Source organism: Schistocerca serialis, chromosome 2, assembly GCF_023864345.2.
Source record: "Schistocerca serialis cubense isolate TAMUIC-IGC-003099 chromosome 2, iqSchSeri2.2, whole genome shotgun sequence".
In the NCBI taxonomy this organism is placed as follows: domain Eukaryota; kingdom Metazoa; phylum Arthropoda; class Insecta; order Orthoptera; family Acrididae; genus Schistocerca; species Schistocerca serialis.
The window spans coordinates 1,020,692,933-1,020,714,844 of NC_064639.1; the positions used below are offsets into that span (position 1 = coordinate 1,020,692,933).

The following is a 21,912-nucleotide window of genomic DNA, read 5'->3' on the forward strand; positions in this document are numbered from 1 at the left end:
CCCTTTCTGGTTACCATATTTGCAATAAACAAATTTGAATGAAACATGTTACAGCTGAACAGCCCATCCCGACTCCCACCACTTGGTGATAATTAAAAGCAATAAACACCTTTCTCCTTTTACAATTTTTCATGTTATGGACAAATTGCAATTACTAAAATTACTAGGAAGAACCAAAAAAACTTCCTCTGGATAAAAAAAAAAATCAAGCACTCAAGGTCTCACATGCTCCTTGTGCGTGGCCGGTTGCGACAGCACAAGCCGCTTAGCCATCTTGGTCACACAACCAGTCTCTGCTACCTTGGCAGGACACTTAAGACTACGAACATCTCGATCTAAAACATAAGGAAATACCATTAACACACAGAAGTTGCTTCAGCAACTAGACCTTGTTACAGAAGCCAGAAGGCACTTAAAAGCTTGGGAATTGTCATGAACAAGGGCAGTAGTGGTTAAATTATCCGCACAATTATAGCAGGAGCTCGTATTTCAAATACGTTTTCAAAAGGAACAGAAGCACGAACCATAAACGTACCACCGAATACAAATTTTGCACCTCTACCTTCCAAATATGGTATTGTCATACCATCTTATACACAGTTGAAACAACTAGAAATATTAACCCAGCAAACAGTTTTGAACTCTGCTTCAACAGCATTTGTTTAGCACTAGAAGTACTGGACTTCGCCGTACCTGTAGTAGTATCATTGTGAATCGGGTTTGACCCACAGTAGGAAACCACCGTTTTATTCGTATTTGGCTGGTGTTTGGAGAGTCGCCATGTTGACAATGCGTTCGGGAGGACCGTAAAGTTTAACCTAAGAATAATTTAGTCTCTAAAATGAATAGTACACTGTCGAAAACAAATTTTCAGATATAAACTTTTTTTTAATTTTAGAGAAGAAATTCCAAGTCTTTCATGAATCATCATTAAAACAAGTAAGTAACAAAACGTTGAAATGTTTTCCTTTATAAAAAGATCGGAACAGAATCAGACCATATTGTTTATGTGAGTACAGGCAAATGAGATAAGTACTGAGTATTTGTGAAAGATTCTAAAACGCAGAAGGTGGCTAAAATTCTCTCCGGTTTTTTTGCTTAATGTGATCAAGGAACTAAAACATAAGGACAAACAACTTCAGTCTATAATTATAACTATTTGGAAATATCTAGAAACAAAGACTTGACAGGATTGCGTAAGCTGGGATGGGCTCACAGTTCAGATATTCGACGAGAGTTTTTGTTTGGAAGCATTTGGACACTTACTTGTTGCACCTGGAGCATAAGTTTGATGTTTTGTTCCCCTATGTTGTTTTGTTGTTTGCAGGGAGCCTGAATTTGACATCATCTTCTATTTCTGTATTGCCCAGCGCCAGTATAGATTGCCTGCAATGGGAGATTAGCTCCTGTCTGCAGTTTGTAGTGTGCAGCAAGCTCATCTGCTACTCTGAGGAAGAAGTTTGGGCGAAAAGTAGTAGAGGTAAATAACTTTAAAACTTTGTGAGCATTGACCATGGAAAGGTCAAGAATAATGTAAAAGACATGCACAGGCCATCTGTGGGTGCCAGCTCGGGCACTGTAACGTCTAGCTATTTGGTGAATTAAATCGACTAAACCCTTAGTTTCATTATAAAACTTCACCGCTTCTGGAAGTTTCTTCTCTGTATTCTCATTCACCCGACTTCCGGCATGCACGTTACTCAGAACAAGAATTTTTTTATCTTTTTCCGTTCGTATGCTGTGTGAAGATTGTCGCATGATTTGCAAGTGTGTTGCACACAATGCGTCGTCTCCACTTCGGGCTGTGAGGGAGACCTCTTTGAGTAATCTCCGAAGAGTGCCAAATAAACGTGTCCCTTTCTCTTTCAGGTCATCCTCCAGTTTCTCGGAGGTGAAGAAGCTGTCAGTGGTGATATTCCGTAATGTCGATGCGCCTACCATCCGCTGTCGCGTAAGACAACTAATAACAGTACCCTAGGAAGCAGTGTAGGAGGACGGGGACGGGGGTGGTTTCAGCACTGTATAATGGGTTACTCTGTAACTTCTCAATGTCACTCGGAAGATCAGCATGTCACCAGTCCGTAGAAAACAGAAAGCCGCGCTGATATAAAGTATCGCCAGACCTCCGAATTCTGCATATTTCACATTTGGTCCAAAATGTCGTAACATACATCGACATCACGTGAATAACGTCGAGGCACGCCCAGGAGCTATTTAGTGTATAAAACGCTGTTACTGATATGAAACAGCGTTATAATGCATATGGGTCAAATATTACCCTCATAGTACAAATGGTGTAACGGTAAATTTTTCATACTTCTAGGTGGGCTAGGCGGATGAAAATTTGGTGAGTTGCTCAACCCCATAAAACGACGAAAAGTCACTGGAGCGTTTGGTCCTGTGATGGGAGACATCAAATCGTGGGTCAAAAATGACGCACGTAACACATCTAGTGTTAACATGTTGACTAGGTCAGTCCGACAATAACAACTCTCAACACAGACCTCGCAGAAAGAAATACGTCTCTTTAGCACAACAAGAAAGCACAGAGAATATCTTTCCTATATTCTTAGCGTCACGTTCACGACAACCAGGGCACAATCATAATCAAGCAACGACTCAACCTCTACATTCTCCCAAATAAACCAGTGAGTACCAAGGATATCGAAGGGAGTTACGGCTCACAAAGAAAAATGCGTTTCTGATGGATCTTCGATGTGATTTCTTAAAACGCATACTTTCATAATAACCAAGTTACTATAATCCTTTAACCGCCAGTACCATGTTTCCTGTCACTTTTTTACAACAAATCATACAACTGACGACGAGTTTTCTAGAGATCCTCAACTAGCTAGTGCTTAGAAACGGGATACACTTATGTACATATGGGCTTCAACTGGAAGACAACATGCGTCTCACAACTCTGAACTGACGAGCGATGGCCTGCTTGTGACGTAGGTTGGGACTTTCCATCTCACTGGTCTACGTTAAAACGCACGTTCAGTGTGTCTGACATGCTAGATAATGCTCCGCAAGTTCGGAAAGACTTCCCCAACGTGGTTTTTCCACGCTACGACGTCAGAAACTCGGCACGCTCAACGTTCTAATGCACGGTCGGTGTAGCGACGGCCTTAGCAACGTCAAGCTGACGCGCCCCATCAGTTTTTCATGGCAATTTCGTGGAACAGCTAACTTTCATATGACACCGCAATCGATTTTCTGTTGAAAACAAATGAATACTATGTTTTAAACATAGTAATTACTCCGAAACCAATAATCTTAGTTTGAAGAGTAAACCGCCATCAAAATCGTCTGCTTCAGAAAAGCGATACCAGCAACAGAAATTGGTGTAATTGCATACGAAAACAGAATGTTGATCTCTGTAATATCTCATGATGTCAGGACATTGTCACTATACATTTGTTCCTAACAGTATTAAGATATCTTAATGGCCTCGATACAAACAGGACCCAAAAATGCAATTTTCAAAATTTGTCCAAAAAATTTCTTCTTTCCTTTAGCTTTAAATGCGTCAAAATCTAAACCAAAAAATCTTCATTGTTTGTAGAGTTATAAAAGAATACATGTGTTGCGGCACATGCCACATTTGAGATTCTGCACCCATTTCATTCCTTACTTTGTGGCTCTTAGTTTTACTTCGAACCTGCATCTCATACTTTTGTGTCACAGAAAAGTAAATTTCTCAATCTTAGTTGGTATTGTTCAGTCCATCAATTGCTTGCTTCGGAGCTGTTCGTAGCTTGAATTGCCTTTCATTATTGAGTGTGAAGTCTTGTTTCAATAGCTGTTTCGGAGCGAATTCTGAGGTGATTGTATTTAATTTAGGAATGGAAAAACTATAAGCATCTTATAAAACAAAAATATCAGTCTTTTACGGAAACAGACACACTAATTGTCAAGAGAATGCTAATATTCGTAACCAAAAACCAAGATCTTTGGTGACAAAAGTGAAAACATATTTCAGTTCTATGGACTCTACATAAAATATAGTAAACGTGATTTTTGATATGATTCAATTTTTAAGGAAGTAAAAAGTTATATGGTTGTATTCACTCATTACGTTAATGAGTCATTCCAGTCCGGAATTTGGAAGATTTAGGAAAAGACTTGTTTTTGGAAGATTAGTAAAAACAGGAATTCGTGCTGCTCTGATTATTTTTAATGATGGAGTGGATGACAAATTAAGTTACCGAAAGAACTAAAACACCTATGGAGCAAACAGAGCCGAATATGATACAATATTTGAAGAATGGAGACAGGCAGAGAATAAATAGTCCTTAAAAAGGTCAGAACAATGCACCAAGAGAGCAAGGAAATTATGAAACAGTTTTAAATTACGAAACGAAACCAAAGAAGGTGGAAGAGTAAGAAGCATAATTCACGGGGACAGTTTTAATTCACTGCAGTCCTTTTAAGATACGAGTACTATAAAGCATTTTTGAAAGTTCTATGGTAATTTTCTCAGTTCCTATGTTTAAAAATTGATTTTCGTGGTAACTCTTTGTCTACTGCTTGAGTCATCTTATAATTTTCACAGTGTTTGCTAATTATGATGGTCTACAGCATACACTACAATTTGTTTGCGAAAGACAGAAAGTTATGAAGTTATAATTTTTTAAGGTTGCAACAGAATGTACAAAAATGGTTCAAGGAACTCAGTTTACCATTAAACAATTTTCACTATGATGTGCTTGATGATGTTGTACCTATGCACAATGGCTATAAAATCCAGTTTAAATAAATACAAAACATATATAGTTGATGAGTTTCAAGGAAACCCTGAAAGTCAACTTTGCTGAAAGGTGAAATTAAGACATTTCCAAACTAGTTATTTATCGAAGTGTCGGCATTTCTCATTGCCTATATGCACATTTCTTCACACAGACAACTGCATGGAGTTATCTCTGACGTTTATTGAGGAACTAACATTGGAATTTACCTTTAGTTTACTGAGCAGTAACTAAATCTGTCCCTCAAATAGTTCAGAAAATATCTTAGATGAACATCTTAGCTGATCCCTGCAATATTTACTGCAAAAAAACATCATTGTCAACTCAGGGACATTATATTCCGCTCTTCTACTTCAGTGTTGCTCACAGTTACTGTTTTCTGACGGATAACGTACCTGGGGATAATATTTTATAAAAAGAATTGCACACAACCGTTCACTCTAATCTCAGAACCAAGTTCGGCTCTATTTAACTGTTTAATATGGAACACCTCGGTTTCCTATCAAATTACGGTGAACATCAATCACTTAATTTCTTATCTTCATGATGATGAAAAATCAAACTCGATAAGAAAACAATTTTTGAATTATGTATAGATCAAACTGGAAGAAACGAGCTCATGTCGTAATGATAAACAGACACAACTTCAAATCTGCAGAAACATTGAAACCAAAGAACTAAAGATCAGCAGACAGGTTGATCCCATCTGTAGGTGGTTTATGGAATGAACATTAAATTTTCTTCATTCTATTACTTCCTATAGAAGTTTTATGACTGCAGTAGTGATGACGCCATGTGACTGGACGAAAGACATGCGAAACGAAGTTGTATTTTTTCTTCAGATCATTTACTTTTACGTAATCCAGTTACCAAAAACAGACTGCGCACTGATGAAGAAAGACGGAATGTTAGGCTCTTTGCCTTGTAAATGAAGGAATTTGAGGTAAATAACCGTATTGAACTATGCAGCAGACATTTCTTGCCTTTGCAGTCGGAAGGAAGTTGACGCCAGATTTTATGCCATCAGTAACTACTTTCCCTCCTCACTTAGCGCCTAGAGAAAATGAAGGGGAAAACACAAATTAAGATAAATGTGGAAGAAGCACTGTCTGCATCGTAAAATATTGTAAAACGAATTTTATTTGTATTCTGTTCTATAAGGCTGTCAAAAATATTGTTACAGACAAGTTTCAATGGCTTAAAGGAACAGTTTCGTTCCGCCTGAAATACTATGGTCAGCATTAATAGCATACCGCGAGCGAAACTTCAGTGGCAGAATGTAGACCATATACATGTAAATGATAGTAGTACAGTGTTGATTTGTGTTCATGTTAAGTGCCAAAATTTGATCAGGACCACATAAGTTTCTTTCCCTGTCTCAGAGACCACCATAAAAGATAAGCTTGAACTGGTACCATAAAATAGTTGTTTGTTCATTTTCCCGTTGTCCTCACGGCTGCTAACCTAAGGATTCTGATCAAATTTTGTTCTTCAAATCTAGAAGCCGAATTTTTCAGGCACCAAATATGTACTTAAAAGGGACATTCCATGAGATGGCTGCTCTGCTTCACTAACACAGATTACATTGCTTATTGCCTATATAACCTAAAATGTTCTGCAACACCTCTTGACACTGTTTAACTATCTGACCTAGGTATAGTAAACGTCACATTTTGAAGCATCATACACATCAGAGTAAATATCAAATTATATTTATAGATCAACTTTATATCAGTGTTGCTGTTAATAGTGCAGCGCTAGTGTCACCCCTAGTCTAGGGAAAGGGAAGTTTTGTAAAAATTCAATGAAGGCGCGGGTCAGTGATGAAAGGTGAGGCCACTGGCTGAGTATAGTAACAGACGCCAGCCAGCAGGCCAGGCAAGGTAAACATGGCACTCGTGGGCGTGGAGGTGTGACGGCCGTATTGCACCCACGATTTGTTTTGAGTGGAGCAACAACTGTAAGTAGGCTGTTTAGGTTTTTTTATTGGTAACGCCACCTCTGTATGAAAATCACTGGCTGTGCTGTGGGCAGTCTGTGTCTGCTTTGCATTGTTGTAATACTCGCCATTGTAGTGTTAGGCAGCTGGCTGTGAACAGCGCGTAGCGTTGCGCAGTTGGAGGTGAGCCGCCAGCAGTGGTGGATGTGGGGAGAGAGATGGCGGAGTTTTGAAATTTGTCATGAACTGCTATATTTATATATGATGATATCAAGGTAAATACATTGTTTGTTCTCTATTAATATCTTTCATTTGCTAACTATCCCTATCAGTAGTTAGTGCCGTCAGTAGTTTGAATCTTTTATTTAGCTGGCAGTAGTGGCGCTCGCTGTATTGCAGTAGCTTGAGCAGCGAAGATTTTTGTGAGGTAAGTGATTTGTGAAAGGTATAGTTTAATGTTAGTCAGGGCCATTCTTTTGTAGGGATTTTTGAAAGTCAGATTGCGTTGCGCTAAAAATATTGTGTGTCAGTTTAAGGACAGTCGTGTATAATTGTTCAAAGGGGACGTTTCACAACGAAGCAGGAAACTGTAGCGTTGCTGTAAGTTATTGCGATGTATGACGTGGGGCACTAGGCCAGAGCCAGGAGTGACGATTTGTAAATGGCTGACGTGTGGGAATCTATCCCTGCCACAGTTTCTGTCTCTCTCTGACACTTTATCAGAAGCGTGGGAGAAACCAATATAAATACACGGGCAATTTTAGCTTGACAGAATGTACCAGGTCAGTCGAGCGTCGGGAGGGACCTGTGCTGGTTTTCACTTATAGTGGCCAGCCTCGCAGCAATGTTATATGTATTCGGCATAAACTTGCACTTTGTTTCTATGTACACTGCTGGCCATTAAAATCGCTAGACCAAGAAGAAATGCAGATGATAAATGGGTATTCATTGGACAAATATATTATACTAGAACTGACATGTGATTACTTTTTCACGCAATTTGGGTGCAAGGATCCTGAGAAATCAGTACCCAGAACAACCACCTTTGGCCGTAATAACGGCCTTGATACGCTTGGGCATTGAGTAAAACAGAGCTTGGATGGCGTGTACTGGTACAGCTGCCCATGCAGCTTCAACACGATACCACAGATCATCAAGAGTAGTGACTGGCGTATTGTGAGGAGCCAGTTGCTCGGCCACCATTGACCAGTCGTTTTCAATTGGTGAGAGATCTGGAGAATATGCTGGCCAGGGCAGCAGTCGAACATTATCTGTATCCAGAAAGGCCCGTACAGGACCTGCAACATACGGTCGTGCATTATCCTGCTGAAATGTTGGGTTTCACAGGGATCGAATGAAGAGTAGAGTCACGGGTCGTAACACATCTGAAATGTAACGTCCACTGTTCAAAGTGCCGTCAGTGCGAACAAGAGGTGACCGAGACGTGTAACCAATGGCACCCCATACCATCTCGCCGGGTGATACGACAGTATGACGATGACGAATACACGCTTCCAATGTGCGTTCAGCGAGATGTCACGAAACACTGATGCGACCATCATGATGCTGTAAACAGAACCTGGATTCATCCGAAAAAATGTTGTTTGGCCATTCGTGCACCCAGGTTCGTCCTCGAGTACACCATCGCAGGCGCTTTTGTCTGTGATGTAGAATCAAGGGTAACCGCAGCAATGGTCTCCGAGCTGATAGTCCATGCTGCTGTAAACGTCGTCGAACTGTTCGTGCAGATGGTTGTTGTCTCGCAAACGTCCACATCTGTTGACTCAAGGATCGAGACGGGGCTACACGATCCATTACAGCCGTACGTATAAGATGCCTGTCATCTCGGCTGCTAGTGATACGAGGTTGTTGGGATCCAGCGCGGCGTTCCGTATTACCCTCCTCAAGCCACCAATTCCATATTCTGCTAACAGTCACTGGATCTCGACCAAAGCGAGCAGCAACGTCACGATACAATAAACCGCAATCGCGATAAGCTACAATCCGACCTCTATCGAAGTCGGAAACGTGATGGTACGCATTTCTCCTCCTTACACGAGGCATCAGAACAACGTTTCACCAGGCCACGCCGGTCAACTGCTGTTTGTGTATGAGAAATCGGTTGGAAACTTTCCTCATGTCCACACGTTGTAGGTGTCGCCACAAGCGCCAACCTTGCGTGCATATCACACCATGTTCTTCCTGTTGCTTAAATTTGGCATCTGTAGACGTCATCTTCGTGGTGTAGCAGTTTTAATAGCCAGTAGTGTACTTGTTCGGCTATATTCCACCGCCGGGGACAAAACACCGGGACGGGACGGAACGGCAGCTTGGAACTTGGAGATCACACAGTCTGTCTGAAAGAGGGCAGTGACAGCAGTCTGCATCAGGTCCAGGAGGGGCTCAGTTCCACTATAGTCTACGGGCCACGTTCGGTTCCCACCTGGCGTACCGGGGTCCGGGCGAAGCATTGGCGTACCAGGTATACGCTGCGGTCGGCGCAGCAGCGCTGTGGCAGTACCCCAGACGGCGGCGGTTGTCGCCATCCGGCAAGCACCACTAGCGGCAAGTTGCTGCACAGCGTCCAGGAGGGCACGGGTTCGAATCCGGTCCTGTCCTGGAAGCAGCGGCGGCCCGAGGGCCCACGGGTGACCGGTACACCCACCTTCGTCCCATAGTCGGACGGAGCAGACCAAACGGCGTGGAGGGCGGCGAGGACCAGGGACTGTAGCAGTCTTCGGAATCGCAGGCAGCAGCGTGGCGCAAGTCGGAACGCATCGGCAGGCGACGACGGGGAGAGCGGTGGCCGACCTCCATCGGCCGGTGGCCTTGATGACAACATTAGCGGCGTCGGCATACCAGCAGTCTGCTGAGCTGGCTGGACTCTCGGGACATCGGCGGGTAGCACGCTACACTACGCTTCACCATCGAGTACCGTAAATTAGCTGAAAATCGATGTTACCGAATACCGCTTGTAATGTGACAATGTGCTGTCTATAGTCAAGGCGCAACGGTAGAGAAAGTGGACGCTTATGCTATCTGTGGGCCAGAATCGAAGGCAGAGAGGAAGTGCTTCCGCCTGGTGGCAGCTAAATTAAAGAACGCCATGCGGGACACAGTGCCTGGCTTGTGCTGCACTCTGACAGCGAAATAACAAAAGAATGAAACTAAATAATATTCGTACGTGTACTAAAAATATAAATGTAATTTTACTTTAATATAGTAAAATCCCTGTAATTGGATATTGGAATTGTATGGTATGTTTAATTGTAAATAGAGAACTTGGCACAATATAAAATAATGTTTAGGTGTGGGGGGGAATCCCCGAGAATGAGAACAGTGTACAGGTTGCCGCGTAATGTTGGCGGTAGAAATAAGTTGGCGTAGCTCTGAGGCAGAAAAAGTGTTATGTGGCGTAAAAGTGACTGCCGGTGTGTGCTACGGTAACGTTGCTAACAGATCATTTAGAAGTGAGCTGAAAACAGATATGGACTTAGTTTATCGTTTGGCTACAAGCTACGTGGACACTAAGGCTTGTAAGATGCTGTATTTCGACGGAGGTGGGCTGTGAGCGGCAAAATAGTACGGTTTTCAGCTCTGAGGTACATGGCACTGCATGGTGCAATGCTGTGTTAATTGTGACGAGTTGCTTGTGCCAACGGCGAGGTGTGAAGGGACCAGAAGCCGCATCCTACGGCGTATTGTGTTCTCAATAACTGATGAGGTCCATCGGTGAGCTCACTTCGGTAGCAACGAAATAGAAGTTATCTTACAAGAGTATTATTATGACCAGTGGTTGGTGCCGGCCGAAGTGGCCGTGCGGTTAAAGGCGCTGCAGTCTGCAACCGCAAGACCGCTACGGTCGCAGGTTCTAATCCTGCCTGGGGCATGGATGTTTGTGATGTCCTTAGGTTAGTTAGGTTTCACCAGTTCTAAGTTCTAGGGGACTGATGACCTCAGCAGTTGAGTCCCATAGTGCTCAGAGCCATTTTTTGACCAGTGGTTGTTATACCGACGCCATTACCAGTACATTTCTATTTTGTGAATCAGTTTGTGTAATAGTCAAACCAAGTTTTCTACAGTGTGTAAAGTTTGTAGGCAATAATAATTTTGTGGTTTAAATTGCTTTCCCAGACTGTAATCAATAATTTAAAGGAAATAGATCATTATTACCCATATCCAGAAATTTCTATGTGCTGCAACATCAGTGAAAAGTTATGCTGCGTGAGTATCAGCATAGTTACATTACAAGAGAAAATAGTCGGAATCAACGCCGAAATTTCCAGCACACACGGCTTCATACAACGGATGGAAGATGCCAGGTACTGTGCCACCTTAATTACTATCCAGCTCGATGTGGTGGCTTTTCAGTACATTGCCATAGTCAAAAATTACTCAGTTCCGTCCGAGCAACGTGATTATCAATTAGTGTTTTCAGTAACTATATTGACAAGCAGATCTATATTGTTCTTTGCTTAAGCGTTCAAGGAAATTGCTGCCACCATGGTACACATTGTGCCTTCAGCACAATACAAGCTCAATAACATTAAATTCAGTAATCACAATTTGTGTAGTTTACATTAACCTAAAACAAGTTGAAGTGTTTATCACGTGTGTTTATGCATTGTGAAACGATTTCAGGCTGTGGTATTGTTTTACATGAATTCTGTCCTCCTGCTAGGAAATATCAAACATACAGAATTAAGCGCTCCCTGTTCAGTCACTTCAAAGAGACTATCAGTGCTACTAATAATCAAATATAGACGTAAAAATAAGTTTGTTACGCGCCATCATCATTATTTATTCCAAAAATTCCGTGTAGTAGTTGGATCACCATAGGGCGTCTATTCAAACCTATTACACGCTAGAGCCGCTTTCCAGAAGTCCGATGCCGCATGGTCTGATAATAATACAGGAAACTCAGGCAGTGGCATCACATGCTGTATCTCTCTGCGCTGCCCTTCGACGCTCTTGATCTTGCTCGGTCTCCTGACGAAATACGGCACCTTAGGTCCCGGCTTCAGCTCAGTCCCAGGTTCGACCCCTGACCCCGCAACAATAGTAACGAGTAGTTGCGAGTCGGCTTTAAAATCAGGAGAAATTAAGAGTCAAAATTCCTTTTGTTGGCATGGCGATGTGACGTTTTAAAATTAGGTTTAACGCAAAAATAGGTAATCACAAAATTTAAAAAAAAAATCTCTTTTAGTTGTCACGCAGCGGAGAAACTGACAAAGAGATATTGAGGTTCAATCTTCTATCGACGAAGAGGTCATTAGAGACAGAGCACAAGCTCATAAGCGGGAATTAAAACGGCCGAGTCCTTTTAAGAGGAGCTATAACGGCATTTGCCTTTACGCGGTTTAAAAAAGCCACTATAAAATTTATTCTAGATGGGGGGGGGGGGGGGGGGCGATATTTCAGCGCGGTCCTCCCGATGCGAATCCAGTGTCTTTCCACAGCGCGTCTTTGCTGTTCTATACAGGGTGAAAAGTATTTAAACTGACAAACTCTAGGAGGTTGTAGGGGACATCAAAACAAATATTTTTCCCTAATGTCATTTTTTCCTATGAGGAGTATTTATACCGGTAGAGGAAGATTTCTCTGGCGGCAAATTAATTAAACCAACAAACAATTTTCCATTATTCTATGACCAAGAGACAACACATTAACACAACCCAATTTGAATTACAGTAGATTTTCAAAAATGCCTCCACTGACATGTAAACAAAGTTTACACAGTCGGATCATGTTCTGTCTGACACGGGTAAAAGCCCCAGGAGTATCTTGAATTGTTCCTGCTGCTGCTATTATCTGGGCTACCAGATCCTCTTCTGATGCAATAGGAGTTGTGTAAACAAGGTTGCGCATCTCTCCCCACACAGAAAAGTCCAGAGGGGACATATCTGGGGATCGAGCAGGTCATGATACAGGACCACCTCTGCCAATCCACGTTTTTGGGAACCGTCGGTCCAGGAATCGCCACACACGACGACTCAAATGTGCTGGCGCCCCGTCATGTTGGAGCCACGTGCGTTGTCTTGTAGGGAGCGGGACGTCTTCCAGCAAGTCTGGAAATGCTCTGGCGAGAAAATTGTAATAGTGCCTGCCATTTAATGGCCTTGGTAGCAGATACGGCCCAATTAAACAGTCCTCAACAACACCGACTCACACATTAACGAAGAATCGCACTTGTCGATCAATCCGCTATGCGGCTCGTCCGTTATGGTGCGCTACGTAGTACGCACCAACCGCATCAGTGTACTCACTCCAAGTGTATCGCTCCATTAGTAAACAGAGACAGTGCACTACAACACTGGTGGACAGCAGTTGCCCACAACTGAAGAGCGTAACCTCTAACAACTAAAGATCGTAATACGGCCTCTAACAACTGAAGAGCGTAATACAGCCTCCACCGGATTAAATAATCCTCATAGAAAAAAATGACATTAGGGAAAAATATTTGTTTTGATGTCTCCTACAACCTCCCAGAGTTTGTCGGTTTAAATACTTTTCACCCTGTAGAAAAGGTGTAGTTGTCCAAACGCCATGTCATGTTGCATTAACAAACAGAAACAACGCAGCGCGATCCTGGCACGGAGAAAGAGAATTGTTTTACAATCGTTTTACTGCAATTGGCTTAGGACGTCATGTGAAGGATGGGCACCAATATTACTTGCACACTGCGTCACGAAGCCATACACTTCCAATATTCTGTACAAAACTAGAAAATAGGATAAGCGGAAGTGGAAAATTCTTAAGTAGTGGTGTCATTATTCTGACGAAAAATCTGTAGAGGAAACTACTATCTATGACAAAACTCTCCCGAACTATTTAGTAAGAAGTAGAAACAGTCCGTCAAAGAACTTCACGTGCCCCTTTGGAGTTTGCGAAAAGTAGTGTGTTTCCATTCGACGGATGGCTATTGACGTCGACGGTTGGTCGTAAGTATTCATGTGGTGAAGACCTACCGGAGGGGACTACAAGAGAACTGTTTTCGTTTATTGTGTATGTCTCAGATCTACAATTACGACGGAGAAATTAAATGGAAAATCTGTTTAGCAGGCTCTCTGAAGAACTTTTAAATTATGATTGCTGGCACAAAAGATTTTATGAAGTATAATCATTATCACTGAAAGACAATCGAAAGCTATGGTTTTGTGTTTCCATAGCCGGATTGATACCATTGGCTAGATCTAGCTGGACAATCAATAACTCGTTTGCTTTACCTTTACGTACAACCGGTTTCTAGTTTCGCACTGATTACTAAGTACAATACAGGAATACTGGAAATTCCGAATAAGACATCCTGGTTACTGCAACTGTCGTTTTACAAAACGAACGCTTGATATACGAGGTGGGGCAAAAGAAGTATTCATTGAATACGTTCAGAAATATTACAAGAACAAGAAGATGAGTTTCAAATCATTGTTTATGACACTCAAGATTTTAAACATGGCTGAAACAGCAACTGTTGAAATTCTTCACGGTAAATGATGACAGCCAAAACAGTTGCAGGAGAAAGATTTATTAAAATTCTTGACCAAAGTTTCGGTATATGTAAATATACCTTCATCAGAAGTAAAAAATCCTGAACAGGAAGACACTTTCATTAACAAAAACTTACCATCGGAAATGAGAAATAAAAAACACTAAAGCTTAAGTAGCCGTAAAATTAGCAGAGTAATACATGCACAAATTACATCCTGCAATGGAGATTAATAAAACAATTGTGCTAAAGGCGTCGTCAAAAGTTAAGACATCATCTCTACTTGTACAACATGATTATGGGCACAAGCTCAATGCGAACACAGTTTAGCACCAGTACTTCACCTACGAACTATCGTGACGAGAGTGTGAAAGCAATAGGACAGATGGTTTCGCCGAGAGAGGGCACTTGTGGTATGTGGCAGACACTCGAGCACATTAAAATCCATGGATGCATACACAAGCGCATCAGACTTATTAAAAGTTGTGCTAATTCAAACTTTCTATCACACATTGACTCTTCTGGAAAAGTACTCCGGAAATAATCACTTGAAATTGCAATATGCCGCAACTCGCTGTAATAGAGGCATATTAAATTAATGATGCTAACTACTTAGGCCATGAGGAATTCCGAACAACTTCTCCATTCTAGAATGAAATTTTCACTCTACAGAGGAGTGTGTGCTGATGTGAAACTTCCTGGCAGGTTAAAAACGTGTGCCGGACCGAGACTCGAACTCGGGACCTTTGCCATTCGCGGGCAAGTGCTCTACCAACAGAGGAATTAAAGCTGTGAGGACGGGGCGTGAGTCGTGCTTGGGTAGCTCAGTTGGTAGAGCACTTGCCCTAGATAGGCAAAGGTCCCGAGTACAACTTCTCCTTATTATAGAGAACATTTGATATTTCTTATAACAATTAACAACTATGACATGAACTGTGTGAACTTAAGCTTGCCTCTTCCTTTATGATAAAATGAGTTTTTCGTATCTGTTCTTTGTTTCACAGACAGAGAAAATACCAATTAACATTACTTTCGTTCGCTGCTTACACATACTTTACTATCACTTGAATTTTAGTATTACAGCAGTAATTATTCGACATCGAATTATGAAACCCTACACATCCTATCCCAAAACCAGTACTGCTCATAATTTCAGACAAAAGGTGACTAACTATCGTTATTCTTTACGCCCTACAGCAATACTAACACGTCATTTCATTCGTTCCTAGTACGTAACGATGAATGGCTCTGTTTATCACATTATTATTGCTGTTGCATTAGAACCAAAGAGGTAGAGAACATGGAAAAAGCATATTTGTGCCATCAACTGTACAATTTTATGTTTATTCTCAGACAGAGTATACAAGGAAATATGGCGGCACGCCATTTGAGGCTCTTCGTGTTGCCATGCTGTAAGTGTTTTTGTTTATTTTTCTTTCTCTAGGTACAGTTGGAGTTACTCGAGTTTTGACATTAGGCAGAATCGCGGTTAACTGATAGTGGGGGCAGGCCAAGTCCCAAGTAAGAATACTTGAAAGGGGATTTCTGGTTACAGTATTTACGTTGCAGCCAAGAATATTGGTGAGAACAGGGGGCTGTGAAGTATGTTTCACTTAATTGTGGGAGTATATTCCCCAGGAAAATGTATGGAACCTGATAGGTCTGGAAGTGTATAAGATATATATTCCGGGGAGGTTTAATAGGGATGGTAATCCTGGTAACCTCTGACGTTTATGAGTAGGCTGTTTGTAAAAGAATGGGTTACCAGGCAGAACACACTTCCATGAGTAAGAAAGAGGGGTACGCTCAGTGGGCGTATTTTGATTTTAATTTCACCTAAACCACTTTCATCAAAAGCAGGAGGGCAGACTGATTACTAACCATGAAAAGAAGGGCTTCTCGAATGAGCTATTGAGGACAAGGATCTAATTAAAAGACTTCGCCTTTAATTTCTCAAAGCTACCATAGATAGCAGCCGAAAGATAAACATAGTAGATGATTGGTATGTGTGTACAGACTTCATTGAACCAGTCAAATCCTTTAAAATAAATTTGAAGACGTAGTTTTCTATTATTATTAAACCAGTGTAATGAGTTGTTTAGGGAATCTTGACAGAGCATTCAAAGATAAGTGTGAACTGCCACTTGGCGTTTATTTATCATTAAACCGACAATATTCACTGGCCAATAAACATACATATTGTTGTTGTTGTGGTCTTCAGTCCTGATACTGGTTTGATGCAGCTCTCCATGCTACTCTATCCTGTGCAAGCTTCTTTATCTCCCAGTACCTACTGCAGCCTACATCCTTCTGAATCTGCTTAGTGTATTCATCTCTTGGTCTCCCACTACGATTTTTACCCTCCACGGTGCCCTCCAGCACTAAATTGGTGATTCCTTGATGCCTCAGAACATGTCCCACCAACCGATCCCTTCTTCTAGTCTAGTTGTGCCACGAACTCCTCTTCTCCCCTATTCTATTCAATACCTCCTCATTAGTTATGTGATCTACCCATCTAATCTTCAGCATTCTTCTGTAGCACCACATTTCGAAAGCTTCTATTCTCTTCTTGTCTAAACTATTTATCGTCCATGTTTCACTTCCATACATGGCTACACTCCATACAAATACTATCAGAAACGCCTTCCTGACACTTAAATCAATACTCGATATTAACAAATTTCTCTTGTTCAGAAACACTTTCCTTGCCATTGCTAGCCTACATTTTATATCCTTTCTACTTCGACCATCACCAGTTATTTTGCTCCCCAAATAGCAAAACTCCTTTACTACTTTAAGTGTCTCATTTCCTAATCCAATTGCTTCAGCATCACCCGACTTAATTCGACTGCATTCCATTATCCCCGTTTTGCTTTTGTTGATGTTCATCTTATACCCTCCTTCCAAGACACTGTCACATACACATTAACACGAACAAAACTGGATCTTGCTGTTGTTGAAAAATAACACAACGTCAACTCTGAGTAGGGATTATACATTTACACACATAAACACGACGAGTAGCGAGAGCATTGTTGGGATGCTGCGTTGAGAAAAACCATTCACACATGTATTCAGTGAATTCCTTAGAAACCATTACTTTATTATAGTTCTACATAATGAAATACTATAAAACGGGGATATAGAGAAACTATCACGCCAACATATGGAATGACCTAAGTTCCCGATACAAATTGCGAATTTAGATATCTCCAATGATTTCACACGATTGACTTCTAAATACGAGAGAGAATTCTGTCTCACCATCGATACTACGGATGCCGGCGGATTGACTGAAAGACACACTGTCGGTCATAAAAGCACTATCACAGGAAGACTGACTAAAATCCCGAAGTACATTGCAGGTCGTACTATACGTAAAACGTGGATAACTTAATTCTCTACCGAGCTCAGTGTAGTCCGCACTGCAGAAAACATTAGCATGCCGTCGCACAAGGGCACAAAGACACAAATACTCGACAGCCAGAAAGGGAATGTGAATTATGAACTCACGTGAATTACATTAGCTCACATACGTTAATCCTGAAAAGCAGAAGTGGATGCACTAGAATAAACACTAACGAGCATGAAATTCCTTTGTACGATCTCTACACGTGGACAGCGGAGCAACACATGAAATAATTTCGCGACAGATACCAGAAGATCTCCTAAACGCATGATTTATACCAGGCTGTTCCAGCTCGTCGGCTCCGTTGTGAGCCGCGGAGCGCTCCATTCTCCAGGGAGCCGTTCGCTCGCTGTGACCATTCAAGTGGGCCGAAACGCCGGCACGTGGCACGGCTGGCTGAGGCAGGCGGCAAGGCAAGCGTTTTGACGTGCCTGCTGCGTGTTACAAGATCGACTACCTCATACTCTTAGCTGCTAAGACGTTATAAAGGCACATTTGCATGCCGAGCGTGAGTTTCCTCGGAAACGCGAGATATTAATTAAATAAATAATCAGTGACAAATAAATAAAGCCTATGGCACACAACTGCAGCGCTGTGTCGCTGATAAAACAAAAGTACATTTTCGTTAGTCGTATGTTTGATTAAAAAAAAAAAAAAAAGGAAGAGCCCTGGTTGAAGTGGTGCGAGAAGCACGTATTTTAGTTTATTGTCTGGCACACCGCCATATTTCATGATATAGAAAATTACTGCGAGTTGCAACCATACTAGGCACACGATTCTGAAAAGTATTTATATTTATAAAAGTAAGTAGGATTATGAACTGTAGGCTTATTCATTGAATATATCTGATTTAACTAACTGTGTAATTTTTTATGTTTAGTAGACAGTCACCTCTGTACGACGTATTGACATGGCTGGCAAATTATTCTAATATTGAGATTTAGATTTGAGTCCGCACCTACCGCAGCAGTCTTTGGAAACGATTTAAATACGAAGTCCGATTATTTGAGTCTTATTTCACGGTCAACTACGAATAACATTACATTTACGAAAAAGCCATTGTCAAGCGTCTGATACCGAATAATCAAAACCTGACGACTCATAGGAGAGCCAATCATACAGATAAAAATAATTAATATTTTATTTTATTATATTTTATTTTATTTTATTTTATTTATTTTATATTGGCGACCGTGACAGGACTTGTTATTTTGTCATTTGTTACATTGTTCTCTTTGTTTCATGTGAAAAATCAACCTTCTGGTCCTGGACTTGACTATATGAGAAATAAAAAAAATCAGAAGATATTTGCCAATTATAAAATTTTGCGGGAAGACGCAAAGAAGCTTCCAGCAAAATAAGGTAAGACGCAGCATCTTTGCATTAGCAGGCTTGACCAGACGTATAATTCAGTGTATTAGCTTTTCAGTAAAATTCTGTAGTGTTTCTTTTCCGCATAACAGTTTCAGTGATAAATTCCATTCTCAGTATTTTTCCTTAAACAATAACGTATGCAACAATACCAATACACGAGTGTACAATATGGCCGACTTCTGTACGATATCATGTAACATGGCCAGCAGCCATTACCAATAATCTCAAATTCAGTTTATATTTTTAAATTAACAGACAGCCATTGTTGCTACGACCGATTCATGCTCAACTGCATTTTATTTTAAAACCAGTGTCAAACATTAATTTCTTGAAATATATAGCACGTGTGGCATGGTAATAACTAGAAAACAATACGCAAAAATGGAACAGCAAAGACGTACTATTCAGACGCAATCCGACTCGGACGAGAGACAAATGTTAGAAAATGACTTTACGACAGCAACCGGTAGTGACGATACATCAAATATTGACGCAAGTGTCAACGGAAATTTTGACAATAGGCCGTCCACCACAAAAATTTCAAAGTCTCAGTCAGAGCCCATGTTAATACATGACGTCACGTCTAATGACGCGGCGGGGGCAGAGACCTTGCAAACAGTAAACATTGCCAACATGTTACAAACGCTAATGAAACAAAACGCAGAAAATATGGCAACCTTAAGGATGCAGAACGCGGAAAACATGGCAACCTTAAAGACACAAAATGAACAGTTAAAGACACAAAATGACGAAATTAAATCTGATCTCATAGCAATCAAGGCATGTAATGACACTTTGTGTAAACGTGTGGAACTTATAGACGCCACACTGACCGAACAGATGACTGAACTCAGTACGAAATTTTCCAAGCTTAATACGAGACAAGAAAAGACTACAAATGACGTAGCACTTTTACAGAAACAATTAAAAAACCTTAATGTCACGTGTGAAGCTCTTACTGAACAAATTCAAACATATCCTTCAGTACACGACAACCTTGAAAAACGAATTACTGACGTGCAGAATAAATTTGACGATGTTGAACAACACCTGACTGACATCTTACAATCTGATGCCACAGCTCATTTTCAAAATATTAATAAAGAATTTCATGATTGGGTAGAGAACAAAGACAAACATTTTGATAGATGCATACGTGAAAATTTACCAACAATTGTGCACGACTCCGTAGCGGAATACATCACTAATAACAAACAGCTGATTAGTGACGCAGTACAATCCGTCACTGCACCCATGAGACAATTCACCGATCAACCACAGTCTGAATGTAACGAAAATATCAGTCAAAATGTACAGTTCAGAAACCAATATACATTCGAGTATGACGCACACATACCGCACACCACAAACACACAAGAACAAAACACACCACGACTACAACACATACCACGACGTGCAACCACAAACACAAGCTATTATCATGGTAAACCACAGCAACATTATCGTAATTACTCGCCAGCTGAGCATTGCAGTAATTACAGTGGAACAAATCCATATCATAATGCAAAGGAAGACGAAAGCTTAATAAAACACAGGCAATTTCAGGCTTTTATCCCAGAGAAACGAACCATTCATCCGGTGATTTTTCTTAAATCTTTTAGTAACGCATTTCCACGCACTTGGAGTGACCGGAAAAAGATTTCATATATTGTCGGTTACATCCAAGGCGATGCAGCTGTCTGGGCATACAGTCAAGCTGACGTATGTACCACGTACAGTGAGTTTGAGCGTGCCTTTCTGAACAAATTCTGGTCGCAATCCGTCCAGGAGCGACTCAGGAGACAAATTTTAGAACCTGAAACTTTTAACAGTAAAAATGGTAACTTACGCAGATATTTTGAAAAATACTTGAACATGGGACATTTTTTAGACGAACCAGTCGCAACACGTGATATACTCCGAGCGTTGAAGGCCAAATTGCCTTTCAACATTAAGGAAAAACTTCTACATATCCCGGATGACGATTCAGATTATTTTTTAACAGCTTTAGATTCGGTTGACATGTTACTTGAAGATCAGCGCTTCGCGCGGCAAAACAGCAGCCGCAATGTTTACACTAGTGGTATGCAAAACATGCAGGCTTGCCAACACAATTCTGGCGCGCCCACAGTTGGATACGCGGTACAACAAAAACAGCAAACTCACATGCCGTCTCAGTACGGAAATCAAAATCAACACGCGTATTCCAATACGAACAATAGTTACAACAGTAATAACATTTCATGCGGCAATCCATACAAAAGGCACCGCGGTAATAACTGCAACGGTAACAACGGATACAAAGGTAATAACAAAAACACAAACAGAAATAGAAATAATAATAACTACGAGCGAAGACAGCATCAAGGTTGGACTCGTAACGATCAGTACTTTCATTCAAACTCTGCTTTACCACAGCAGCCACCAGGTCAAAATTGGAGCATACCTTACGACCGACAGGTAAGTTATAATGCGCAACAGCAACAACAACCGCAAAAGTTTGGAGATCATAATAGGCAATATCCGAATGTGAATATAATAGAAATGACACCTGATGCACAACCTCAATATGTGTCAGTACCTAGTACAAATGATAATCCAACAAACTAGAAACAGTCACTACTTTGCCCCAGGTCGTGGCTGAAGAATCCTTGGGGGGCGGCTTCAATGTTAATCAGTTATTTGACACCACACTTGAACAACAGAATAATGATATGCCGAGTAATTCTAAACAAAAACTACCTGTTTTATTTATAAGATACAACCACAATAACAATATATCAGATGAACTTTTACAAGACAGTACACAATGTCGTTTAAACACAAATGAAATTGTTTTAGCATCCACTACTGGTGTAGTAGGTGGGATTCCAACTACTATTATCCTAGATACAGGTGCAGCTGTGAGCGTTTTATCTTTTAATTTTTATAAAAAGATGTGTGAATTGGAACC

General features: G+C 41.1%; 1 protein-coding gene across 1 annotated transcript in view; it reads right to left on the minus strand.

The window, feature by feature from the left end:
* Positions 1-213: 213 nt before the first annotated feature.
* Positions 214-21,912, minus strand: part of LOC126456602 (glutamate receptor ionotropic, kainate glr-3-like) — a 199,120-nt gene continuing 177,421 nt past the window's right edge. Inside the window, exon 8 of the mRNA XM_050092347.1 lies at positions 214-335. Within this exon, the coding sequence (XP_049948304.1) occupies positions 214-335 (122 nt within the window). The remainder of the gene's footprint in view (positions 336-21,912) is intronic.